This window comes from Ceratotherium simum, chromosome 35 (assembly GCF_057802395.1).
Source record: "Ceratotherium simum simum isolate JZ-2026a chromosome 35, ASM5780239v1, whole genome shotgun sequence".
NCBI lineage: Eukaryota > Metazoa > Chordata > Mammalia > Perissodactyla > Rhinocerotidae > Ceratotherium > Ceratotherium simum.
In genome coordinates this window covers 11753377-11780626 of record NC_141934.1, presented here as the reverse complement: position 1 = coordinate 11780626, position 27250 = coordinate 11753377, and the positions used below count along the sequence as shown (strand labels likewise).

The 27250-nt window shown below is 48.1% G+C and overlaps 2 protein-coding genes across 2 annotated transcripts; one reads left to right on the top strand and one right to left on the bottom strand.

Moving 5' to 3' along the window:
* Positions 1-14: 14 nt before the first annotated feature.
* SRRD (SRR1 domain containing) lies at positions 15-10970 on the top strand. The gene is made up of 7 exons (XM_004430109.3): positions 15-184; positions 5745-5785; positions 7175-7434; positions 7539-7637; positions 9402-9556; positions 9994-10039; positions 10473-10970. The coding sequence occupies exons 1-7, from the start codon at positions 15-17 to the stop codon at positions 10695-10697; spliced, it is 996 nt and encodes a 331-aa protein (XP_004430166.1). The 3' UTR covers positions 10698-10970.
* Positions 10971-27250, bottom strand: TFIP11 (tuftelin interacting protein 11). The gene is made up of 13 exons (XM_087424028.1): positions 27162-27250; positions 24916-25133; positions 22819-22972; positions 22356-22512; positions 20402-20529; positions 18498-18650; positions 16115-16642; positions 15882-15988; positions 14981-15149; positions 14253-14496; positions 13608-13750; positions 12942-13107; positions 10971-11404 (listed from the first exon to the last, which is right to left on the bottom strand). Exons 2-13 carry the CDS (start codon positions 25122-25124, stop codon positions 11049-11051), a joined length of 2514 nt encoding a protein of 837 aa, XP_087280154.1. The 5' UTR covers positions 25125-25133; positions 27162-27250; the 3' UTR covers positions 10971-11048.

Sequence of the window (27250 nt, the reverse complement as noted above, 5' to 3'; positions counted from 1 at the left end):
CGCGCCGCGCGCCGATGACGTCAGAGGCCATGGCGGCGGCGCTGGATGCCTGGCGGGTCGCGGCTCCGCGGAGGAAGCGCTCTGCGGCGCGCCGCCCGCGGCGGAGAGAGGCGGCGGCCCGGGGCCCGGAAGCGGAGCCCGAGGCGGACCGTGGGGTCGTGCTTCGTCGCATTCGGGAGGCCGGGTGAGTGCCAGGTGGGCCCTGAGTTGGCACCCTCACGCCTGTGGGAACCCTCTCTGAGCCTCAGTCTCGCCATCTGTAGAGTGGGCGTAACTGCAGACCCTTGAAAGGGGGTCTTGTGAGCTCCCCTTTCGTAACGCAGCTAACGCGCTCCTTACAGACGGGAGCGTAGTCGGCGCTCGATAAAGGCTGTCCTTCCACTGACTGCAATTACAGCTGCGTGACCCCGCGCGGGTTACGTAGCTCTGTGCCTCAGTTTGCTCCTCTGTGAGGTGGACATGGAAATAGTACTTACGTAGGCTTGTTTTGAGGAGTCAGTGAATTAGTCAGTGTGGAGCATTTCGAACAGGGCCTGGTGCGTGGTCAGCGCAGTACCAGTGTTTGGTGTTAGTATCATGCCGGTGTCGGTTGGCATTGGCATTGCCGACACCAGGGAAGCAACACGAGCACGTGGTGGCCGTCTGCACGAGTGTCACCAGTTGACCGAGGAGCTGCTGCGTGCCTGGCCCTGGCGTAAGCGTCCCACACCGTCCCCGCGTGAGCATCTCGGCTGCGCGGGGACCCTGGCGGGGCGCCGAGTCTTACGGAGATACGGGACGCGCGCAGACGGAGCGCAGCCGGGACTTGGCGGCTCCGAAACCGTGCTCCGCAGCCCCCGTTATGCGGGTCCCCCCATCGCCCGTCCCTCCACGCCTTGCTAAGCGTGCCTTACACAGTACTTAGTGCCTAACACAAGGAAGCACTCGGCAAGTGTTCCCCACTTGCGTTTGCAGTGATTTGTTTGCAGTCCTCCGGGAGCTCAATAAATGACAGCTGGTCTCAGCGCTTCTTCAGATCAACAGCTGAAGGGCCTGAGAAATGAGACTCATTTTATGTGCTGCCTTCCCCCAGAATTGGGGTCGGGAGGCGGTGGTGACTCCGAGGTCAGCACTGGAAGAAAGCAGTTGGCTCACCGGCTGCCTGAGCCTGAGAAAAGGCAGCAGCGACTTTTCTAGGCTTTCGGAAGAGATGCCAACCAGAATGAGTGTGCCTAGGGGTTTGGAGAGCCCTTAAGGCGCTTTCCATATGCCTTGACATTGTTATTCCTCCTCGGTCGCTTCAGTGTCCCCCAGGAGCTCCCTGCTTCTACCTGCACCCCCAAGTGTGGTGCAGTCGCGGTCGCTCTGTACAGAGGAGCCCAGCACTTCACGTGCCGTTCTGAGCAGGCACTCGCCAGTTTACAAAGCTCCCCCTGACCCTTAGAGCTCTCCTCTGCCCTCTGTGAGGAACGTGAGGGCAGCCTCTGGGCAGACTGTTCCAATTCTGTCTCCTCTCTGAGCCCCCGAACGCTGGCTTATGGCTTGTTGGTTTAAATCCATCTTTTCTTTTTTTTTTTTTGACAAAATTTCTTTTCCTTCTGATGACAACTTTTAAGATCTACTCTCTTAGCAACTTTCAGATATGCAATACATTATTATTAACTGCAGTCACCGTGCTGCACGTTACATCCCCATGACTTATATATTTTGTAACTGAAAGTTTGTACCTCTTGACTTTCTTCACCCATTTCACCCACCCCCTATTCCCCCCACCTCTGGCAACCACCAGTCTGTTCTCTGTATTTATAAACTCAGGTTTTTTTGTTTGTTTTTTAGATTCCCCATATAAGTGAGATCATACAGTATTTGTCTTTCTCTGTCTGACTTATTTCACTTAGCATAATGCCTTCAAGTTCATCCATGTTGTCACAAATGGCAAAGTTTCATTCTTTTTTATGGCTGAGTAGTATTCCATTGTATATATACCACAATTTCTTTATCCATTCATCCATCAATGGATGCTTAGGTTGTTCCCATATCTTGGCTATTGTAAATAATCCTGCAATGAACATGGGGGTGCAGATATCTTTTCAAGGTAGTGTATTTGTTTTCTTTGGGTAAATACCTAGAAGTAGAATTGGTAGATCATATGGTAGGTCTATTTTTAATTTTTTGAGGAACCTCCCTACTGTTTCCATAGTGGGTGCACCAATTTACATTCCCACCAACAGTGCACAAGGGTTCCCTTTTCTCCACATCCTTGCCAATACTTGTTATTTCTTGTCTTTTTGATAGTAGCCATTCTAACAGGCGTGAGGTGATGTCTCATTGTGGTTTTGATTCGCATTTCCCTGATGATTAATGATGTTCAGCATCTTTTCATGTACCTGTTGGCCGTCTGTATGTCATCTTTGGAAAAATGTCTGTTCAGATCTTCTACCCATTGTTTAATCAGGTTGTTTGGTTTTTGCTATTGAGTTGTATGAGTTCTTTATATATTTTGGATATTAATCCCTTATCAAATACATGATTTGCAAATATATTCTCCCATTCTGTAGGTTGCCTTTTCATTTTGTTGATGGTTTCCTTTGCTGTGCAGAACCTTTTTAGTTTGATGTAGTCCCACTTGTTTATCTTTACTTTTGTTGCTTTTACTTTTGGTGTCAGATTCAAAAAATCACCACCAAGACCAATATCAAGGAGCTTTTCCCCTGTGTTTTCTTCTAGGAGTTTTATGGTTTCAGGTCTTACATTCAAGTCTTTAATCCGTTTTGAGTTGATTTTTGTTGATGGTGTAAAATAGTTGTCCAGTTTCATTCTTTTGCGTATGGTTGTCCAGTTTTCCCAACACCATTTATTGAAGAGACTGTCCTTTCCCCATTGTATATTCTTGGCTCCTTTGTCGAAAATGAATTGACCACATATGCGTGGGTTTATTTCTGGGCTCTCTATTCTGTTCCATTGATCTATGGGTCTATTTTCATGCCAAGACCATACTATATTAATTACTGTGCTTTGTCATAGAGTTTGAAATCAGGGAGCATTATGCCTCCAGCTTTGTTCTTCTGTCTCCAGATTGCCTTGGCTATTCAGGGTCTTTTTTGGTTCCACACAAATTTTAGGATTGTTCTCTGTCTGTGAAAAATGCCATTGGAATTTTGATAGGGATTGCATTTAATCTGTAGATTGCTTTGGGTAGTATGGACATTTTCACAATATTAATTCTTCCAGTCCATGAGTATGGAATATCTTTCCATTTATTTGTGTTTTCTTCAATTTCTTTCCTTAATGTCTTATAGTTTTTAGTATACAGGTCTTTCATCTCCTTGGTTAAATTTATTCCTAGGTATTTTGTTCTCTTAATGCAATTGTAAATGGGATTGTTTTCTTAATTTCTCTTTGTGATAGTTCATTATTAGTATATAGAAACACAACAGATTTTTGTGTACAGATTTTGTATCCTGCAACATTACTGAATTTGTTTATTAGTTCCAGCAGGTTTTTTTCTTGGACTCTTTAGGGTTTTCTGTAGATAAAATCATGTCATCCACAAATAGTGACAGTTTTACTTCTTCCTTTCCAATGTAGATGCCTTTTATTTCCTTTTCTTGCCTAACTGGTCCTGCTAAACCCTCTGGTACTGTGTTGAATAGGAGCGGTGAGAGTGGGCACCCTGTCTTGTTCCTGATCTTAGAGGAAAGCTTTCGGCTTTCAGCACTGAGTACGCTGTTAGCTGCGGTTTGTCATATATGGCCTTTATTATGTTGAGGTTCTGTCCCTCTGTACCCACTTGGTTAAGTTTTTATCATAAATGGATGTTGAATTTTGTCAGATGCTTTTTCTGTATCTGTATAGATGACTGTATGATTTTTATCCTTCATTTTGTTAACATGTATCACATGGATTGATGTGCAGATGCTGAACCATCCTCGCACCCCTAGAATAAATCCCACTTAATTGTGCTGTATGATACTTTTAATGTATTGTTGAATTTGGTTTGCTTGTATTTTGTTGAGGATCTTTGTATCTATGTTCATCACGGATATTGGCCTGTAATTTTCTTTTCTTGTGGTGTCCTTATCAGTTTTTGGTGTCAGGGTAATGCTGGCCTCATAAAATGAATTTGGAAGAGTTCCCTCCTCTCCTGTTTTTTTGAGGAGTTTGAGAAGGATTGGTATTAATTCTTCTTTGAATGTTTGGTAGAATTCACCAGTGAAGCTGTCTGGTCCTAGACTTTTGTTTGTTAGGAGGTTTTGTTTACTGATTCAATCTCCTTACTAGTAATCAGTCTATTCAGATTTTCTGTTTCTTCATGATTCAGTTTTGGTAGGTTGTATGTTTCTAGGAATTTATTCATTTCTTCTAGATTATCCAATTTGTTGGCATATAATTGTTCATTGTAGTCTCTTATGATCCTTTGTACTTCTGTGGTATTAGTTGTAATATCTCCCCTTGCATTTCTAATTTTATTTGAGTCCTCTCTTTTTTTTCTTGGTGAGTCTAGCTAAAGGTTTGTCAATTTTGTTTATCTTTTCAAAGAACCAGCTCTTACTTTCATTGATTTTTTTCCAGTGTCTTTTTAGTCTCTATTTCGTTTATTTCTTCTCTAACCGTTGTTACAGTCACACACCGCATAATGACGTGTTGGTCAACAATGGACTGAATAGACAACAGTGTTCCCGTAAGATTAGTACCATACAGCCCAGGCGTGTAGTAGGCTGTACCATCTAGGTTTGTGTAAGTCACTCTATGATGTTTGCACAACAGTGTAATCACCTAACAACACATTTCTCAGAATGTATCCCCATCGTTCAGTGACAGATGACTGTATTTCCTTCCTTCTACTAACTTCAGGCTTGTTCTTCTTTTTCTAGTTTCTTAAGTGTAAAGTTAGGTTCTTTATTTGAGCCTTTTCTTGTTTCTTGAGGTAGGGATTCATCGTTATGAACTCCCCTCTTAGAACTGCTGTTGCTGCAGCCCATAAATTTTGGTATGTCTTTGATTTAAAGTCTATTTTGTCTGATAATAGCTATCCCAGCTTTCTTTTGGTTTCCATTTGCATGAAACATCTTTTTCCATCCCTTCAGTTTCAGTCTGTGTCCTTACATCTCAAGCGAGTCTCTTTTAGATGGATCTTGGTTTTTTATCCATTCAGCCATTCTGTCCCTTGACTGGAGAATTCATTCAGTTCTTTTTAATTCACTTTTGGGTTTGTGGAAACCAGCTGACATGATTTAAGAAAGCCCAGACACTTCGTTTTGTCTCTTCTTTTACTTTCGCCTTGGAATTATTTATAGTAACAAAGGCTGTTTATTGAGTACCTGCTATGTGCGAGGCACTGTGCCAAGTGTTAACCCATTTAATCCCTCTCACAACTCCATGATAGGTAAAATTCTTATCCCCATTTTAGAGGTGAAGAAATTGAAGCTCAGAGAGGCTCAATCTGTGCATTTAACGAGTAGTTATGGAGCTGTGCCTCTGTGCTAGGCTCTGTTGTGGACCAAGGATACAGAACAGCCCTAGACCTGTCCGCAGGAATCAGAGACCTCCCCCAGGAAGCCCTCTCTCCTGCCCTCTCTGAGCCCCAGCCGTACTGCTATGGACCGGTTCACTGTGTCTCCTCCTCCTGTCACTCAAGGATGGGCTCTGCGTCTGAGGGCACTCCATCCTCCTCCCCGCATCCAGCTCATGGTCTGGAGGAGGGTCTCACTGTTAGGGTAGCCCTGAAAAGGATGAGAGATGACCATGCCATTTTTTCTCAACAGGGAGGACCTGCTTATCTCTGATTTCTGGAGTTCATCACTAGGTGGGTACCGCCTGGCCAAGGCTGGGGGCAGTAGGGGTGGGAGGAGGGCCTGAATGTGGGCAAAGAAAGGAATCCAGCCTCATTAGATGACGTTTTGCTTCACAGAGCAGTGTACATGCTGGGTGCTAGTTCTGACTTCCCCTCACAGCTGTGGTCTTTTGGCCCTTAACCAAGTCTGACCCTCAGTTGCTTTATCTGTGAAATGGAGATGATACTGTGCATATCCTGTGTTATAATTTTGTGTGTTAAATGAGACCATTTAGTTAAATGGTTAGAATAGTGCTTGCCTGCCACACAAGAAGCAATAAGTGTTAGGTGTCATTATCCTTATTGTTTAAATTAAATTTATCCTGCTCTTTTCCTTGACGTTACAATGGAGACTTTTTCCCCCCATGCAGTTATACTCTTCCTAAACGATGTGTGTAGCAACATAAATATTAATACATGGAGTGAACATACTATAGTTATAATTTTTATTGAGGGACATTTAGTTTGTTTTCTTTGTTTTTTAGTTATTATACATAACTTTGCAATGAGCACCTTTATGCATAAAGCTTTTACCAAATTTAAGATGATCTTCTTAGGATATATTCCAGAAGTGAAATTATTAAGTGAAAGGCAGGGACCAACTTGATATCCATCGTCAAGTTGTTTTTCAAGAAGCTTTTGTCAATTCTTTTAGCAGCAAGGACTAAAAGAGCCAGCTTTTCATGCAACCTTTCCTAGCCTGGAGTCTTAGTTAAAGATATCTTTGCTAACAAGTGAAAATTAATATCCTGTGACAATGTATGGCTTTTTCCTTTTTGTTTTGTTTTGCATACAGATGTGTTCAACTAAATTCAGGACTAGTATGCTAAAAGGAGAGACAAGAGAATCCACCACTACATGAGAAGATTTAAACAGTATTTTCCATTAGGCTGTAGAAGCCCCAGCCTACCATTTTTCTTTGACCTTTTTACAGCCATTTACTCCCAGCCATTTATTGTGTGATTTTGAGAGCTCTACTCCTCTATTCTTTCTTATAATCAAAAAAGTAGGTACTTCAGAGCTTAACCTGCATTTACCAGGAGCCTCCTATTAATTAGAATGAGTTCACATTAGAGTTTTAGATGGAAACTGCCCATAAATGAAACCTATTTTTGCTTGAAACATTCTCTTAGGTTGTAGGCTGTGGGTGTGCGGGGACCGGGACAGCCTGTCAGTGTTGGTGGACATGGCTGCGTGTCCAGGCGTGTTTGGGAGGGAGGCCAGCAGCACTTCTCTCTGAGGAGTTGAAGCCTTTACCGCTTTGCTCCTTTTCTCCCTGGTCTGTGGGCTTCGTCTGTGGATAACCTGGTTCACAGGGCCAGAGCGTGCCCTCTGACTGTACTGGGGGGCCTTTTCTTTCAGAAACCATCAACAGATGTCTTACAAAACATCTGGAACAGCTGAAGGCCCCTGTGGGGACTCTTGAGGAAGCCCTGGGAAACCTGCATCTTGACTCATCGCCAGGTGAGTCAGATGCAGCCACAGGCTCCATCCCAGGAGACAGCCTGGCCACAGGAAGCTTCCACTTGAAGTGTGTGTGTTACGGCATTGGGAACTTTGCCAGCTGCGTCATAGCTAGAAACCAGCTAACGTTTTTGCTCCTCTTCCTGGAAAAGTGCCAGGTAGATTTTCAGATTCGTCTTTCTCGCTCCCTCCCCTGGTCTTGCACACGCTGTGCACACAGATGTTCGGGTTCAAATAAACCACTCATTCTTCCCTTCTGCAGATCCCCAGAAGTCACTGCTGGGTGTATGACCCTCTGTTTAGCCCGCTCGAAACTGCAGTTCTTAGCAGCCTGGGTGTGACTGTCCTCAGTGAGAATGAGGTAAGTGCTTTAGTAACGGGAAGCCGGTGGCTGTGTAACTGCTCACCTTGCTGACCCCAGGCTCTGTCCTGTGGGCACGTGTTCTTTGAAACAGCAGTCATCCCTGTGCACTGCTTGCTTTCCCAGTGCCTGTAATATGTGACCAGTTACCCACATTTTGGCCTATGTTGTACCTGTCAGAAAAACATACACAAATGGCATGAACCAGAACATGTTAGGTTTGCAAAATTGTTATGAGAATTCACTGTCCAGAAATTATGCTAAGTTGGAAAAAAATAAAAAGGGCACACAGCCTCGGTGCCTCCCAAGAGGCCTCTGGTAGGAATTTACCCTGTCCTGGCGAGGGAATAACAGGGGTGGAACATCCCTCTTTGGAGCTGTAGCCCAGTCAGACCCACAGCACCTCGCTGTGAGTTGTGGATAAATCCTCTGCCACCCCGGCATCTTGTAAAATGGCAGGGATTTGAAATTTCTTGAGAACTCTGGAAAAAGGAAATTCATTTCACAAGCAGAGGGCTGAAGCCAGTATAGGCCAATGCCTCTGAATTTGGTTTTGCATTGTCTTGGGGTTCACAGAATGGTCATTTGCTTCCTCTCTGTTCTGAAACTGCCATTTCGTTGCTTATTCTGAAACATGAAAATCAGGCCTTGCTGAGAGAAGGGAATCATTCGCCAATGTAGGCAAGCTCCTAAAACACGGCCATTCAGTCCAGACCATCTTTTGTGAGTGCTGCTCTGTGCTAGGCCAGGAGCTCTGGGGAGACCAAGATGAATGGGAGCCGATCCACCTTCATGGAGCCCACAGTCACATCGAGCCATGTGGTCTATAAACAAGTAAAGGACGAATGCACAGTGAGGTAGAACCATAGACTGGGGGTTGAGACGGGAAGGAAATTTGGGCTGTTTGCAGGGGTGGAGGAAGGTTTCCTGCGGCTGAGCTGGGATTTGAAGGTCTACCAGGAGTTTGCTAGAAGGACAGGACCAGGATTGCAGGCGGCCTGTGCAGAGCTGGCTCTTAGGAACCGTGGCCAGTTTGTTATTAACATAAGGGAAGCCACAAGGAGAAGAGGGGAGAGAGGAGAGGCTGGGACGTAGGCAGGGGCCAGACAGCAAAGGGAGGGCCTCGTGTTCCCTGCCAAGGAGCTTGGCTGTGGAGCAGTGGTTCTCAAGAGGGGGCAGCTGTGACCCCCAAGGGACATTGGAAAAGGACTCAATTGTGATAGGGATCTGCAGCAAGTGACACAGGAAGCATGAGGGGTTACTGAACACGGTGCAGGGGGGCAGTAACCATTGCCGTCCCTCTCGCTATCACGGACCCAAGAAGCCCCTTCGTTAATCCAGAGCTTTCTGTGTGGGACACACGTTTGTTAAGTAAACATGAGTTCTTCCTGGACATCACGATTTCCCGCCTCTTAGTCCCACATGCTTTATAGATTCCATACACACTTGTAATGTAACTCTTCCACAATGGAACGTTCTTTTTTTCCATTTGATACTTGAACTTGCCTTTCTCTCAGCTCATTATTTTTTTCCCAGCTGTATTGAGATATAATTGACACATAATATTTTGTAAGTTTAAGGTGTCCAATGTGATTTGATACACGATATTGTGAAATGATTACCACACTAAGGTGACACATCTGTCACCTCACATGATTACGTGTGTGTTGATGTGAGAACTCTCAGCTCATTATTAATCTGTCCTTACCTCTCCCTCCCCTTGTTGTAAGAAGTGTGTTACACCTGTGCATACTGTACCCCCAGGAAGGAAAACGGAGTGTTTGTGGTGAGCCCACCATCTTTTACATGCTCCATTGTGGGACAGCCCTGTACAACAATCTCTTATGGAGTAACTGGTCAGTAGATGCCCTGTCCAAGATGGTCATCATTGGGAACAGTTTCAAAGGACTTGAGGAGAGGTAAGCTTGAGAACACCGGGATTCTGTCAGGCCCGAGGGGAAGCCCATTCCTCAGATTGACCCCCAAGGAGAAACGTTCAGACAAAGGGTTAGATGGAAGACAGGCTGTGAAGCAAGTTAAGGAATCTTTATGCCAGTAATTCCTTCCTGCCTGATGATGGACAGAGATGTTTTTTAAAAATGGGAAAAACCATTTGATTTCTCTCGATTCCCTCCGTTTCACGATGCCTGTGGGTCTGCTCTGTCATTTTTCTCGATGACATGGGCAGTTACTGGGGCATTCACATTTCCTACTGATTATTTAACCCACTCTACATCCCACATTTAAAAAAAATTCTTGGTTTATTTAAAACATCTTGCCTTTCTATGTTTTAAGTGGAATAAAGCCATTCTCATGATCCATCTCCTAATCACGTTTTTTTAATTTTTATTTCTAGGTTGCTGACAAGTATTCTGCAGAAAAATTACCCCTACATTGCAAAGGTATTTATCTGATGAAGGGCTGGGATGGAAAACGGTGTGCAGTTGTACTTTCTGCCTCACCGTGAGGAGTGCTGCCTTCAGGTGTGTAGGAGGGAGGACGCTCATGAGGGGCTAACTGAAGGCACAGTGAGGTTACTGTTCTGTCAGGGAGCTCTCTCCATGGGTCTGTGTTCCAGAAAGCTATGGCACTTTAGCACATCTCTTCATTTTTTCCTAATTTCCTTTATTCTCAGTATCATAGTCCAACATGTCTACTGCCCTTGGGGCTTCCAATTCATTGCACAAAAGCACTTAAAATATCCTAGTCCTTACTTTTTAAAAAGTATAACAGAGTCGGGGGTGGTGACCAGTAAAATGGAAATATAGCCCAGGAGGGTGGGGTTTGCTATGACCACCAGGTTTTTACGTTTTACATTTGGATTTTTCTGCTCAGATTTTACAGGGACTGGAGGAGCTTGCGTTGCCTCAGACTTCACAGTACATGGACGTGTTCAATGATACCGCCATCCAGTGGTTCCCCGTACAGAAACTACAACAGCTCTCTATGGATACTTGGGCGTTTCGGGAAGAGCCCGATTATCAGGACTGTGAGGACCTTGAAATCATACGGAACAAGACGACGGAAGAGCCTTCAGCTACTGACTTGAACTCGCTGTAGTGCATCCGGTGTTGGCTGAGCGGCAGCTGCCCCAGAGACTCCAGGGAAGGGCGCCACAGAGGGTCTGCAGAGAACTCCTCTCTGCAGCGGGCCAGATGCAGAGACCAGGAAATCCCTCAACTTGGCTCTTCCGTTGAGAGGATGATATGCTGCGGAAGGACTTGGTGTAAAGTTTTATGCACTTTTAAAGTAGCATTCTCATGTTTTACATCCTTCCTTGGTGACCTGGCCTGACAGGGAGTATCTCCTAAATAGAGATGTTACACTTTGGAAGACAGTTTAAAATCTTGTTTATTCATAAATATGTCCCTCTCAGGTGCGAGTGTCTAGTCTGCCCTGGCCTACTGCAGTCTACTTGGCCATGTCTATCAGGCTCTGCAGTGAGGTGGGCACCCAGGTCTTCTCGCCCTGGACGAATACCACTCCCCGGTCGATGTAGATGACGATGCGGCCAAAGGTGTAGAGCTGCTTGCCTTCGTGTCGCTTCCCAATGACGGGCATGAAGACAATGTTGTGCTCCTCTGCCTTGGTCTCGATGAGGTCCTTAAAGTTCATGGGCACGGAGCTGGCGGCCACGCCGATGCCCCTCTGGGCCATGTTCTCGGCCTCCCGTCGCTCCTGCATGGCCTCGTACTGGAAGTCCTTCCTCCGCTCCGTGTGGGTGAGGTAGGCAATGTTCTCCCGCGCTCCTGGCTGCATGTAGGCCCCTGGGAGATACAGAGGGCAGGGAGTGAGGCGAGCTGTTCCAGCAGGTACAGAAATCGGGTCTGCCACAGGTGAAACCTACCTGTGACTCACTGAAAGGCAGCTGTGCCTCAAGGACACGCAGCACTGAATCAAGCAGAGGGTCAGGTGCCTCTGGGGGAGTCAGACAACTGGCTGCCATCACATAGAAACTGGCCTGAAGATTTCTGGCTAATATGTGGTAACCAACCAGAGAGATTATTAAATATTCAACGTAAAACGATACATCCACAAGGGACTTATCCTTTCAGGGCTGGGAACCTTGACAGTTAGCCACCATCCTGTTCCCATCTTGCTTGGTAGAGTTTTCACTCCATACTGCTAAAAAGGCAGCTTTTAGAACCTTAAAAACACAGGGCCTCTCCTGGAGATCTTTTTAACTTACCCAGACAGGCCCTTGGCCCTGGAAGAAGTGAAAATCTATATGGGGAGCTAAAACATACATGTTGAAGGATAATGTAGGACCCCAAATGCCCAGTGCTAACTGAGGGGTACAGATGGGGGACAGTTCCAGGAGCTTGGGGCCAGGGTGGCCGAGGAAGAATTTCTAGCAAGTATGAAAATGAAGACAGCCTATTGATGTCCCTTGAAAGACATGGATAAGTAGAGAGCATAGACGTGTATTTGCCTCAGTAAATGGTATCTAATCCATGAATTCTAACACTTTGTTTTCATGTAATAGGTTAAGTAGAAAGAGTTAAAGGCTCAGGAAATGGAAATTACAGTCCCTGCTGCCTCTGTAGCTGTGTGACCTTGAACAAGTGTTTGGCCTTGTTGAGCTCATCTGTGAAACAAGGTTAGACTCGGTGCTCCGGTGGCCTCTGCTCTGAGAGGTGAGCACACTGACACAGGGCTGGTTGAGTAGACTCCCCAAACTCCTGATGTCGGCCATGACTTCCTTAGAAGCGAGTAGTTGTGGGAACAGATATTAAGTGAACAGTCAGCTGCCTACTTCTGACACAACGAAGACACCACCCAGTGAGTGCTGTATATACACCAACAGTAACTCTCTTAATCCCTCTAGGTTCTGTGAGAAACCTAGAAGTAGGTACTAATACTGTCTACAGTTAAAGACAACGGGGCTAAGAGCGGTTCAGCACCTACTAAGCATTAAACTGCCTGGCCTCCACGCTGTGGGCTGTTACACTTGGGCAGCATGCCCACGGTGGCCGAGCAGATGCACGAAGGAACCCTAAGAGCTCCCCAGCACAGTGGTTATGAAGGTGGGCCCTGGAGGTAGACCCCATAGTGGGAGTCCAGCTTAATTAAGTCAGACTCCATTCAGGGAAAACACCCCTCCCAGTCACAGGAGAGCTGGGCAGGGGGTGCTAGCTAACTACACAGCCAAAGCCAGTGGGTGAGAGTCAGTGTCTGTGGAGCAGGGGGTGAGCTAGGCTCTAGGCAGCCTACAGGTACCTGAACGCTCTGGTTCTGTGTCACTTACGTGTGTTCAGAAACACGGAGCTCAGGCCAGGACACCCAAACAGAATCCCCACTCACCAACATTGGAGGACACCGCCCTGTTCATGATATCCAGGGCTTCGTTAAATTTGTCCTTGACGGACGGGTGTGCCAGCACTTGGTCTGAGAACATGGACTTCCAACCCAGGTACCACTTGGTGATCTCTTCATAATTGGGGCTGTTACTGAGCCAGGAGCACAGCACCTGCCAAAAAGAACAAATAAGAAACTTGCATCCGCACTGGCAACAATTGAGAGCAGAACTTCCAAAGGGGCTATTTGTTTTGTTTTGATTCTGGTCCTATGAGCTGGTGACACTTGTAGGGGGATCATAGGGGCTGAACAGTCTGGTACTTTCAAGTCTGGAATTTGGAGTCAGCTTGGTAGCTGAGTGCCCTTGCATGTAAACTCTGAGCCTCAGCCTGCTGTCTATCCAGTAGGGATTCCGCAGGCCCTGCCCCAAAGGGCTGTGGTGAGGAGTGGAGATAACGCAAATAAAGTGCTTCCACCAGCATCTGGCACGCAGCAGATGTTGAAGAATTGGTGGTCGCTGTTACCGCTCAACTCATTCCTACCGTCCCATGTGATTTATTTCTGTTACATAAAGCACTATCACCTGAGGGTTATCCAAGGATCGTGCACCTGTAGTCAGACCTGAGCAAAAAATTAACTGAATTCTCCCACCCCCAACAAAACCAAGTGTACCTGAAGCCACTTGGGGAAGAAGTGCTTCTCAAGGAGCCCCACCAGGCTGGAGACGGAGATCATCCCTTCCCAGTCGATGACCCAATAAAAAGCATCCATGTGCTGCTGGTGGGGGTTAATGACTAGCTCTCCGAGACAGATCCCTGGAAGACAAACCCAGTCTCTATGGCCAACCCACAGACACACAAAGAGCAAAATCCTCACCAGACAATGGCAGTCTTTGATCTGCGTTTAAAGGTCAGTTTTAAGCTCTTGACACAGCAATTCTTAAAAAGTTTTTTTCTCTAACCCAGAGATAAGTGATATATATTTTGAATCAGATATCACAAATTTCAGAACACCAATAGCTATCCTGTTACCAGAAGCGCAAACGAACCCATCAGGAACTGGGAGGCACGCTGAGTCTGACTAGTCACTACAGCCGTTTAGCTGTTGCTGTAACTGAGCAGCAGAAAGGACCCTGGTTACATTCACATTCAGCCTCAGTACACAAGATGGCCCCGCTTTTATGGTGAGAACCCGTGTGTGCTAAGCCTTTTCAGAGAGCTCAAAGTCCGTGTTTTAAGCAGCACGATCATTACTGCTGGCCGCAGAAACCAGGGCACCGAAGGTGCCAGACTTGGATGCGTTTTCCCATTTCCTTACCCAGCTTGGGCACTATGTTCTTGACCATGAATGCCTCCCAGGAGCCAGGGGTGAAGACATCTTTCCAGGGCTGCAGGATGAGCTTGGCCGAGGAGTCGCTGGGGTGCCACTTCTGCAGGGCGCTGGACAGCTTGCTGCGGATGGGGGAATAGAGCGGCTCCAGGCGCGCCTGCATGAGGGGCAGCCACGGGTGGATCCATGAGTGGATGGGGACGGTGTCCGTCAGCGGGTTCCAGTTCTCCACCTGCAGGAGTGGGGGAAAAACAGTTCATGCAGCCTGTGGGGCAGGCAGGACAGACACCCTGTGTAGTTAATGGCGTGGAGGCCACATGCTCTCCTGGCCAAGGTCCACAGTCCTTTCCACGTGTGGGGGACACATTAGGTACAAAGAGGCTGCCAAGGTGCTTTGTAGGCATTTTGCACTACATTTCCCCAAAACAGAGACACTGACCTACAAACAAACATACCCATGAAGTGGTATTAAATCTCAGAAATGGCACAATTTAATTTTATTAAAGAAACCAAGAAAATGAATTCTCTATTAAGGGTGGCTTTGAGGAAAAAAGTGCTGAGAAAAGGCTGGAGTTAGCATTATAGGACAGTAGCTGTGCTGACGAATTCTGTTAACTGCAGGCGTTTTAACAGCACTGAGATCATGAAGAGAAATGCTGAACAAGTCCCCAAGGTTACTGACAACAGACAGCTGTTTCCTCGACTCTGGGCCCTACCTCTTTCTGCAGCTTGGGGAAGATGAGCTGGTCCAGTATGTTATCTAGGATCCACACGGGGATAATGTGCACCCAGCTATCCAAAAAGTCCACCATCGGGTCACAGTTCCTTGGCTGCCACTGGGTGACAATATTTCGAACAAAAGGCATCCAGACTTCCCAAATGAGCCTGTGAGAGAAAGCAGCGGGCAGGCTGGCTACTGCACTGATTCGTCTCAAAGTGTACATAGTACACCACCACCCCCCACTCTAGAATGAGAAAGAACAAGGCAACAGCGTGGAAGCCCGATCACAGAGCCATCAGGCCAGTCCCCACTGGCCAGACCTGTGCCTGCCTCTTCCTGTGCCCACTCAGCTTGGGCCTCAGTCTCCACAGGAGCACCGGCCTGGCTTGGCAGGGTTGCTGCGGGGGTCACACAGGCTCGTGGCCCTGGAACAAAGGCTCCCTCTCCAGGCGTCATGTATTTTCCCACCTAGAGCCCTCTGCACAGCTGACGCCTTACTCCTTGGGTCACAGCTTGAACGTCACCTCCTCTGACAGAGCTCCACTCCATCAGACGGGTGTGCGACCCTGTTATCCTCTGTTGCTGTGCCCAGTGTGCACCCTGGGTTTGTGTGTCCACTTCCTCATTCTCCATCTGCCTTTTCCACTTACGGGAGACAGAGGCTGTCTGCTTTACTCCCGGGGCAAGCCGAGTACCTGGCACATGCACGACACTCAACAGACACTTGACAAGCATAAGATGAATGAATGAATGACCTGAAATCCTAGAGCAGTGCGAGCATGTAGAAGAGCCCCATTAAAGGCGAGCACCCCCACCTTCCCCAGCCTAGTAGTGATCCTTCCCAGTCCCCCAGGAGCCGGCAGCAGGAGCACAGCGCCCCGCCCTGCACGGACTACCTGTGAAAGGCATCTGCCGAGAGGTCCTGCCCACCATGGGACAGGAGCTGGTCGTTCTCCAGCAGGCTTTTCCACTTGGAGATGATCTCGGTGCCGTAAGTACAGTCCTGAGGAGAAGCACACAGCCACTGAGAGGCAGCAAGTCAACAGCCCTCCTGCCCTCTGGATGATCTCTTGGAGCCAAGGCATGGCCCAAACAAGAGGCAGAGAGGCTGATTTCCCCGGCAACTCACTTTGAGGGGATCCCACTCCTTGAAGTACTCCTTCATGAGCGGGTAGACGATGGCCACGGCGAGGTCCACGCGGTCGGACATCCGGTACTCCTCGTAGTACTTGTCCTGCAGGGTCTCGAAGATGCGGGCGCACTCGTCCAGGGTGAGGGGGTCGCTGCAGTTGGGCTGCATGCGCCGCTCGCACTCCTCCACCATCTCCAGGACCTTGCTGAGGTTGCCGATGAGCCGCCCCTCGTGGTCCAGGACCTCCGACATCTTCTCCAGCTCGTGGGAGAGGGTGACCACCATGTCCCGCTCGTACTGCAGCTGCCGGTCGTTCTGGATGATCTCCTGCTCCGTGAGGTCGATGAGCAGCTGCAGGTTGTGCTCCAGCTCGGGCAGCGCGAAGCCCGGGGCCTTGGCCTCTCTGCCGGGCTGTGGCAGCGGCGGCGCCAGCAGCGGCAGCCCGTCGTCGGGGATGCTGTGCTTGTGGCTGATCTGGCTGTAGCTGTAGTAGACCTTCTGCTCCCGCCCAGTCATGTCTATCACCTTGGAGAAGGTGGCAGAGGGGACGCAGGTTAGTGCTCACCACGTGCCCCCGTCAACACAGGGCCAAGGCCAGGGGAGGGCGCGACGCTAGAGGTGCGTGAAACCGCACTACCCAGCAGAGCTGGAGACGGCAGTGCTTCTCCAAGTGGGGTCCACACAGCCCTAGAGTAGAGGAGACTCAAGGGACACAACCATCAGACGCAACCAGCAGTTCTAGACTGGAACCCTCTGGACAAACCACACGGAGACGACTTTTTAGGAAAACTGACAAAATTTGAATACAGAATTTAGCTGAGAGGAAAATCTATCTTCATGGAAAAGCAGAGGCTGTACTGATCAAAAGCAGGTAATAAAACAACAGATACAATCAAACTACCAGATTTCAGTAAAAAACATGCATATTTAAGCAAAGAAAAAGATCTGGAAGGATGTATGTCTAAGTGTTAAAACTAGTAATCTTTGGGAAGGAAGGAAAATAATATTTATATTTTTGCTTCTCTATTTCCTAATTTTCTAAAATGTACTGCACACTGCTCTGTGATAGTTATTTCTTTAATTTAAAAACAAAATGAAATGTTCAAAAAAACAGTTGCTGGACAAAGATAACCTAGGAAATGAGCTAATTCCAACATTTTAAGAAAACTGAGGGAATGTGAATATGGACTTGACTTCTGAAACAGACTTGTCACCACTTTAAATAACAGTGGGATCAATGAAGCACCCGCATTAGAATCACTTCGGGAGGGGCCGGCCCCGTGGTGTAGAGGTTAAGTGCACGCGCTCCGCTGCTGGCGGCCCGGATTCAGATCCCAGGCGCGCACCGACGCACTGCTTGTCAAGCCATGCTGTGGCAGCGTCCCACATAAAGTGGAGGAAGATGGGCACAGATGTTAGCCCAGGGCCAGTCTTCCTCAGCAAAAAGAGGAGGATTGGCATGGATGTTAGCTCAGGGCTGATCTTCCTCACAAAAAAAAAAAAAAAAAGAATCACATGGGGAGAAGTAACAACCATGGAGTCCTCGGGCCCAGCCTAGACCTGACTTAAAATCTCTGGCTGGGACCTGGACACCTGTATTTCTTACCCGCCCCCACCTGCCAGGTGATTTGATGCACAACACCCTGACACTTGAGAGCCCACTCAAGATCTGAGTTCTATGACACACTCTATCTCCTACAGCAAACGACAACAGCCACCTGTCACCACTGTTCTTCAGCTGCTTGGGAGAGTGACGGAAAACCTAGGACTATATGCACCTAACAGTGGCTGAAATCTGATCTATTAAAAAAAAAACTCAATGCTGATGTGTCCTGAGGACTGTCTTCCGCACTCCTGGTCAGCGAGCGAGCGAGTGCACCCTCCCGGGATTTAAGAGCCTTACATCCCTTCCTAGTCCTTAACCTGGTGACTGTGCTCCTTCCTTACAAGATGTCTGAAACAAAGGCCAGGCTTTATACACAAACCAGCCTGCCACAAACCCAAACCAACCCGGAAAAAGCTACAGGTCAAGCAGTAGAGGCAGGGCCAAGGAACAGTAGAGCCACTCTCTGGAATTATGCACTAACAGCGATGTTCACAGTGAGTTTTTAGTAACATGAATGTTATTAAATTCACTGACTGTAAACTCCAGAAAGGTGGGAACACTGATTCTTCACTAAGGTGCCATGAAGAGTGCCTGGCACAGAGCAGGAACTTGGTAGGAATGGGAACACGCTGCTCTCCAGTGAGAAAAGCAAGATAAAAAGAAGGAGCCCAGAGGGACCTTAGAAAGTGTTCAGTGATTGCTCCTGGGGGCAGGATTACTTTTTTGTGTTTTCCAACGCCCCCTCCTGGGCCAGGTGTCCGAGGGCCCCCGTACCTTGACCTGAGAAAGCTCCTTCTGGGGGGCGGTGAGCTTCTTGCTAATCCTGCCCTTGGCCTTCAACTCCTCCACCGTCTTGTACGAGTATTTGGGCTTCTTCTTGCTGCCGCTGGGGTCTTTCCTCCACTGGCTCAGCTCCTTCTGAAACTCCTGAACCAGAGGGATGCAGTCAGGTACAACAAGAAAGGCCACTTTTTACAGCAGGTGGGCCCACTGAGACCATCAGCAGACATTCAGTAGCCGCAATCTTAGATTCACACATCGTTCTGTGCTAAGGATTGTGCCTGCGTGACACTAAAACCATCAAATGATACCCCTGACACCCATTCACCTTCTCACAATAACGAAGTGCAGAAGGCAGGATAGCAGACTGGAAGAGGAACGCAAAGATAAAGGCAACACTGAGGGCCGGCCCTGTGGCTTAAAGGTTAAGTGCACGCGCTCTGCTACTGGTGGCCCGGATTCGGATCCCGGGCGCGCAGCAAGGCACCGCTTCTCCAGCCATGCCGAGGCGGCATCCCACATACAGCTACTAGAAGGATGTGCAGCTATGACATACAACTATCTACTGGGGCTTTGGGGGGAAAAAAAGGAGGAGGATTGGCAATAGATGTTAGCTCAGAGCTGGGCTTCCTCACAAAAAAAAAAAAAAAAAGATAAAGGCAACACTTACTGAGCATCTACCATGGGCAGAGACTATGCTAGTTTCAAATTTACCTCATGTGAAACTTAGAAATACAACATAAAAGATTTACTTGCTTCTAATTTAAAATGAAGGTAAATAAGTTTCAAGGCAGATATCTTTTGTAATCAGGGTTCGCAGAACTTTTCTGTACAAAGACCTAAAGTAAAGGAGGGAGCTGTTGGTCTGAGGGTAGCAGAGTCCAGCCCACAGAAGTGGGCTTTGTGGTTGTCATTTTGTTTTTCTCACACTGGTTTAAAACTTGTAATGTTTTCTTAAAAAAAATCTGGACTTCTACTTCGGGAAAATCGGAAGATCAGGCAAAACTGAGCGCACATTCTAAATGGCAACAATCACCTAGAGCTGACTAGAAACTAGCCCTTTAGACAGGCCCTGCCCCTCCTCGCTGCCTCAGCCCTGGCTCACCTTCCTCACTTGTTGCACGCCTGGCACCCGCTGGCTTCTAATTCTGAGAGCCCCTGACTCAGCAGTCAGTCCCACCTCATCCCACGTCTCCCTCCTCGGTCAAAGGAGAGGGTCAGCAACAAGAAGTGGCCACGCGTCTCTGCAGCCTCCTGCTGTCCCTCATCAACACAAGGGGGAAAGGAGTAGTATTTCAGTCACGACCGCCGGCTTCTTCCACCACTGGAGCCAAGCTACACACACCTAACCCCAGATGGCCCCTGCTGCACCTGAGGTGAAACCCCAGCACCTATAGATGGCCTTCAGGGCCTGGCGGTGTGGCCTGCATCTCTCAGTGCACCAGGATGCCCCTCCCTGCTTGGTGGGCTTGGATGCTGCCATAACAGTCTCCTTTATGGGCTCTTCACCACCAAGCTCGGAGCTTCTCTCAGCGTCCTCTGGCCTCTCGACTCGCCCTGTGGCTGGTGCCTTCTCTCCTGCCAGGTGTCAAGTGAAATATTTCCTTCCCTGAGAGGTCTTCCCTGCCCACCCTATCTATTCAAGTATGCTAAGGCCCCTCCCACACACACACACTCCCAACCTTATTTTCTACTGGGCACTTCTTAGCACTTATTGCACTTTCTAACCACACCGTGGTTCGCTGTTTGCTGTCTCTCTGTGGACCAGCACAGCACCTACAAACAGGTGTGCAAGAACCATCTGAAGACTCACCGGATATGAATGAATGAACAGATGAACTAACAAGGATGTGAAATGGCACAGACACCACCCCCTCGCATCTCCTGACTCTGGTTACCTCCTCCGCTTCCTCTTCTGAGTCGACCACGGGGAAGTCCTGCAGGGACTGAGTGGTACGCTCCGAGCCGTAAGCTCCCACAGCGCCCTTTCCCTTTCTCTGTTTGGCTTCGATTGGGTTAATGATACCTAACATATTGCAGCAAAAGAAAAAAAGAGAGACTTTAGATCACAGCAGTTCCTGTCTTTGGATAAGCCACTCGGTGAAGTCACGCTTCCACGGTCCATACATGCAGTAACACCCTACCCAGGAAGGACACCCTTCTCTGCCCTCTAACACTGTTCAGTCCCCTGTGATGTGAAACTTCTGAGCATTTCTGCTGCCACAGAACAGTGTGCTAACATTAGGTTATTTATGTCCTACACACAGATTTCCATTTCCACCTGGATTCATGTTTTTAGTGGACTGGAAGAAAAGAGAACAGTTTGTTTACAACTGGGAACTCCGGCACACTAAATCCTACCTGTCGCTTATCTGGACGCCTCTGATAAGGAAAGTACGGTAACTCAGGTAATATGTCTGTTCTGGCTGAAGCGAGGTGAAGCTGCCACGTAACGTGAGACTCCGTCTATTCTACTGAGCAGTTCACGCCTCCTATGCTTGTTTTATACACGTCTAAGCCTTGGAAACACACGTTTCCTTATGAAAGAGTTTACAAACAGGACTACAACATCTCAATGAAGATTCCCTCCCACCCCAAACTTCCTACCTCCTCCCCCTTCCAGTTAGTCCTGTGGAAATCTCAAATTAGACCAGTCCCCTCAGTCTCATTCCAGTCACCATTCGAGCTTTACTCAAGTTCACGGACTTTTCACACAGCTAATGTTTTCAACACATAACCTGGATTTACCTTTAGCAGTTACTTAGGGAGTGGGATCTGATTACAGAGAATACTATCATTTATATCCACTTGGTGACTGCTCACGGGAAAGGTCAAGGAAAGGGAAAGCAAGTTCTCACAGGAGGAGTCCAAGTGCTTGGTGTGAATGGCTTTGCTATCGAGGAGATAAGGATGTCTGAGAAGAGCCGTGTGTGACGGGGTCAGGGGTGAAGACAAGAGGAGACAGTGCTGCTGAGAGAAGATGGAGATAACCAATGCAGGAACTGCTCAGGCAACTTTACAGCCACGTGTCTCCAGCTATTAAAAAAGCTACACACATGGGGCCGACCTGGTGGCGTAGCAGTTAAGTTCACACTCTCCACTTCAGTGGCCTGGGGTTCACGGGTTCGGATCCTGGGTGCGGATCAACACACCACTTGTCAGGCCATGCTGTGGCAGTGTCCCATACACAGTAGAGGAAGATGGGTGCAGATGTTGGCCCAGGGCCAGTCTTCCTCAGCAAAAAGAGGAGGATTGGCATGGATGTTAGCTCAGAGTTGATCTTCCCCACACAAATAAAGCTACACACAATGTTTTATTGATATTCCTGAAGGACAATAACTGTTTTTGCAAAACTGAAACCCTTGGAGCAGAGACTACCAACTCATGTGCCCTCAGGGCCCAGGATTAATGTCAACAAGTGAAGTGGGCTGGGGTGAAGGACAACAGGGAGACTGCTCCCAAGAGAAGGCCATGTGCCCTGTCCTGGGGCAGCTACGATTCAGCTAAACCAATTACTGCCAGGCAAAATTTAAAATTTCAAGTGAAACTGATTTTTAAACATTGCTGACAAATTCAATTTTTTTAGAAACACTGGACAGGCCAAAAAGAAGCCTGTCTTCAGCCCATCAGTTTGCAGCCTGTTTTAGCCCCTAACCCTTTTCCTCCTGCTGAAACAAATATTTTATTTGTGTTTGATAAAGCAAGGTAGCTTAGGAGCACAACTGTCTGGTGCTGGCAGAGCAGGCTGTGGAGTTAAAGTACTTTTGAAAGAGCAAAAGCAAACCCCTCCACAAACCGCCCCTTTCCTCCACCTCGCCTCCTCGTGCAGACTACAGGGCGATGGTGCCATACCCTGTGCGTTCTTCCCGAGGCCCCTTCCAGGAACGTAGCCCATCTTCTGAAGAAGCTTCTGTCCAATCCCTTTTGTGTGTCTTTCCCAGCTGCCAAAATCCATGAAAGACTTGGTTCCTCCTGCAAAGCCTTTCTGGCTGGGTTTAAAATTGCCACCCTGAAAAGAAGAAAAATCAAAGTTTAGTTAGGGGGGGAAAAAAAGAAGAAAAATCTAAGATAGCAAGCTTGGCTGATGGGAAAATGGCCTGGCAGTCACAGAGCACTATGAAAAATGTCATACAAACCAAAAATATACCTGTGATGTGTGTTAGGTGTGCCCACCTCACACCTCACAGGAACCTGCCACCACAGGGAGAAACCCACACAACCGCCTCCAGCTGAGCACCCCTCCCCCCAGCAGCTTAGGCCACAATGACCTTCCAAGGATATTACTCAAGTCACAATCCTGCGATAAAGACGCTACCGTTTTTAACTTCTTGGGTCCGAAATCCTTAGGAAAGTCATCCTGCTTAACAGGTTTCTCTTCATCATCAGAATCTTCCAACTCCGCCTCCTCTGCTGCCCCTTTCTTGAGCCCCGCGCTGATGAAGTTGACCGGTGCAGAGTAGTCGCGGGCCCTGCAGGCAAACCATGACACCCCAGGGTGTCTGTAAGGAACTCCTCTGCAGCCTCCCCTTGTAGAAACTTTGCTGGCCAGAGAATTCCTCAGAGAGGACCTCAAGGGACCCATTTGAAAAGAGCAAATTGTTTACTCATATCAAAAGGGACCCAGATCTGGCTTCCTGTAACCACATTTAATATTTTTACCTGATGTGTTCAAGTCAACTCTATGGCTGAAGAGCTATCAATATTAGTGCAGAGTTGATTAAAAATTCAAAATATGATGAGATAATCCAGGTTTCCTTATACATTTTTTAATTAACTTACTTTAAAAAGCGTTTGTTTTGGACACTATTTTGAGTACAAAAATCAAACAGGAAAGAAATTCTGATAGATAAAAATTATAAATAAATTAAAAGAGATTATATGAATAAAAAAATGTATTAATAAATTTATCAAACTCTTAGAAAAAGTCCATGCCCATTAAATTTATTTGAATCTGAAAACTAGACTAAAATACCTAAGAAATTAATTCTGTGAGATGCAAAGTACTGATTTTAATCCTGATTACCTCAAGAACAGTACTTACAACGTCATTAACCTCAGTTCCCCTTTGTATAAACCGAACCTGGTATCTTTGTATTGTGGTTAAACGAACAGAGAAAAGATTTCAATGAAAAACCCTGGGAATATTGCAAAATAAAGTGAAGTTTTATAAAACGACCAACCTAGTAATTAAACATCCCCATGGCAGCAATAAAATTCAGAGTCTTTGTTCCTGAAAGATGCTTAGTGGTTACAGAGCCCAAACTTAGTGGTTAAGAGCCCAGACTCTCGAGTCAGAGGCCCAGATTCTCAGCGCCTAGCTGTGTGACCTTTGGCCTCAGTTTATTCATCTGTAAAATGAGTTGATAATAATGGTGCCTTTCTCATAAGGTAAATGACACCAGGCGTGTGAAGAACCTAGAACAAGCAAGCAGCCAATAGACGTTGGCTATTATTCTCTTTTGACTATGCAATTCTTCACCTCTGATCTATTTGCCATCTACTTTTACATTTCCCTGCCAGATGAGAAGGGGTTGAATTGATCTCTATACTCTTTCTCCCCAGTAGCAACGGGCTGGAGCCTACAGGGCACAGATGGGGACAGGGAGACACACCCACACCTACTACACACTCTGGTCAAGCGAGCTGTAGCCAGTGCACACGTGACTTCACACTGAGGAGGGGACTTTCGGCCTGAATCCTCATCTCCCTGCCCCCTCCTAGCCCAGGCCTCCCCCTCTGCAGGGACCACCGCCTCCTCACACAGCTCCATCTTCCACTGTGACTCCACGACAACTCTGCACACCAGCCAAGGGGCTCCTCCAGACACAGCCCCGCGCCACGCCACACCTCTACCACAGACCCTCGGCCTCTTCTCAAACTGTGCTCCCCTCCCTCTCTCCACTCCAGCCCGCAAAGCCTTTCGCGTCCTCGCGGATATACCCTGTGGCCTCCCGTTAAGGGCCTTTGCTTACCCACACCTCTCCTACCCTAGTTACGTTCTTTCATTCAGCTCAAGGATGGCTTCTCCAGAGAAATCTTCCTGACCTCTCCAAATAGGTCCAACACCCTAAAACGTGCTCTCCCTTAGGTCCTAAATCAGTTACGAACTTCCATTGTGTGAGTTGTTAATTAACGCCTGTCTCCATCCACTCGAGTCTGGGATCTTGAAAGGCAAGGACTGAGTCTATAGCGCAATGCCTAATACACGTAATCACTCAACAGACACCAACTGATGATCAAATCAGTGAAGGAGCAGCCCTCTAGCCTAAAGAGGAAACAGGACCTCCCTAGCTGATGTCATAGCGCAGGGGCTCAGTAAGGCCAGGAGAGAAGTATATTTATGGGGGTATCTCCCCCACTCCCTCTCCGTCTTCACTAAAGCAAGGGGAGGCAGCCCCATGCCGGCCAGTACCGTTTGCCTCCAAAGCTGGGCCTCTCTTCGTCCGAGTCCCGCTCTGCCCACACTCCGTAGGTGGCCTCTTCCTTGGTCTGCCAGTGGCGCTGCCGGTTGGGGTTGAATTCATTCTGGAGATCCCAGTCGGTGATCTCGAAGTTCTCCCGCTCGTCCTCATCGTCATCCATGTGGCCTTCCCCGTCCCGGTACAAGTGGGACAGTGACATGGCCAGTCACTAAAGGAAGGGATGAAAAAGGCACAGTCTGTGATGAGTCCTGGGCACAGCAGGAGAAGGATTCCCTGTGAGTCCTACTCCCTGCTGCCTTCAGAACTTCCTCCAAACTCACGGTCCCTTAAAACCGTTGTTAAAATTCAACAAAGCAGACGTTAAAACCTTATTTTAGAAAACAAGGGAAAGCCCCAGTGGCCTAGTGGTTAAGTTTGGTGCACTCCACTTCGGCAGCCTGGGTTCGTGGGTTCGGATCCCAGTGTGGACCTACACCACTTGTCAGCCATGCTGTAGCAGCGACCCATGTACAAAATAGAGGAAAATAGGCAAGGATGTTAACTCAGGGCCTCAAGCGAAAAGTGGAGGATTGGCAACAGATGTTAGCTCAGGGCAAATCTTCCTCAGCAAAAATAGAACAGAGCCAGTCCTGATGGCCTAGTGGTTAAGTTCTGCATGCTCCGCTTTGGCAGCCCAGGTTTGGTTCCCGGGCGTGGACCCACACCATTTGTCTGTCAGTGGCCATGCTATGGTGGCGGCTCACATACAACAAAAGGGAAGATTGGCAACAGATGTTTGCTCAGGGCGAATCTTCCTCAGCATAAACACTTAGAAAACAATCGGTACGACAACAGATGGAAGAAAAGACTAGTCCCAACAGTCTACGTGATTCTCAAGCATGTATTTCCTAGTCCCAATGTCATAAAAATCACACACTCCCATATACACAAACCACACAAAAATAACTAAATAAGTATGTTATTCTATATATTATTGCCTCCAAAACTGGGTGGTCATCTTCCTGGACCCTACATTTTATTATTTTTTCTATCATTGAGGAAAGAGTTATACTGGACCCTTGGCAGTCCCAGGAGGGTGATATTTGAGAATAAGCTTTCTGAAATACATTACTTGATGATGAAACCCTAAGACTTAGTTTTCCTCTGATGAGCTGGAAGGCAGTCTTAATTATGAACACTACCTTAGCAGTCAGACATCTATGGGTTGGAATAGAGAATTCAACTCTTGGTAGCTGGGTGATGAGATTTAGCTGTCTCTTAAATGGATTAACTACTATACCAACCTTTGAGAATGCTTATAAGTCAGATTCAATGAGATGGTGCTTAAAAAACACTTAGCTCAGAATAAGTGCTCCAGGAACAAGAGCTGTTACTGGAGTGCCAAGATTAGGATCATCATCACTATTACTGGATTAGGGACTGAACCTAGCAAAGTGCATGTGAAATCAGGTACTACAATCACAGCCTGACTTCAAATCCCACTCCTACCAGGTACTCAGTGTATGAGTATTAAATGCACACGAAGTGCCAAGCATGGTGCACTACGCAGTAATACATTCACTGTGTGACAGCGATGTGATTCTTGTCGCCCAGCTGCTGCAAGCAGCCCCTGGGGACAGGAGTTCACTACCGCCACAGGCAGTGTCACACTCGGGTCCGCTCTGTTACACAGTTCTCCCTGCTTGTTCCAGTCTCTGGTGCACTGGCTGCGTGCTGGTGGACCCACACTCATCCAGGAGTACAAGGAGGGAGATGTTCTGGGGGGTCCCAGCTACATGGGAGTCAATAACGCCGCTGGGCAGAGTAATAATTAGAGTTGTCACGAGTTAGAGAGGCCTCCACAGACGCCAAGCACTGGCTGGACGCTTCAGGCCGATAATGCAAGCATCAAGACCCGTCCACGAGCTGGAGACTACTGGCGTTTCCGTACAGGCTTCAGATACGGAAAACGAGGCTGAGCGCGGTTACACGACCTGCCCTAGGTCCCGCGGCAGGCAGGGCTCGGCACCCGGGGACTTCAGCCCAGGCTCGGGCTCCGCTGTGCACACTTCGCGGCGGAGGCTCGGTCCCCGCCCGACCCGGGCCCGACTCCCCGGTGACGCCGGGCGGCCCGCCCTCGGCAGAGCCGTCGGCGAAACGGAAGCCCCACGGCGAGGCCGCCTTCCCCGAGCCCTCGCAGCCACTCCCGCCGGCGCGGACGCCCCTTCGCCCCCTCCCCGCCCCCCGGCCCGCTCACCTCGCCCGGGTCCCGCCGGCAACACACAGCTCGCCGCTCCGCGCGAGAGCCCCGCCGCTCCGGACGCCGGAAGCCGGACGTGCAGAGCC

Excerpts from the sequence above, each read along its gene's own strand:
- SRRD (XM_004430109.3), top strand. The coding sequence starts at position 15 with ATGACGTCAGAGGCCATGGCGGCGGCGCTGGATGCCTGGCGGGTCGCG. Across the intron at positions 5,786-7,174 it reads TTTCTGGAGTTCATCACTAG|AAACCATCAACAGATGTCTT; the intron begins GTGGGTACCGCC and ends CTTTTCTTTCAG. Across the intron at positions 10,040-10,472 it reads ATTACCCCTACATTGCAAAG|ATTTTACAGGGACTGGAGGA; the intron begins GTATTTATCTGA and ends TTTTCTGCTCAG.
- TFIP11 (XM_087424028.1), bottom strand. The coding sequence starts at position 25,124 with ATGTCACTGTCCCACTTGTACCGGGACGGGGAAGGCCACATGGATGAC. Across the intron at positions 15,989-16,114 it reads AGGAGTGGGATCCCCTCAAA|GACTGTACTTACGGCACCGA; the intron begins GTGAGTTGCCGG and ends GCTTCTCCTCAG. Across the intron at positions 14,497-14,980 it reads TCCCCAAGCTGCAGAAAGAG|GTGGAGAACTGGAACCCGCT; the intron begins GTAGGGCCCAGA and ends CCACTCCTGCAG.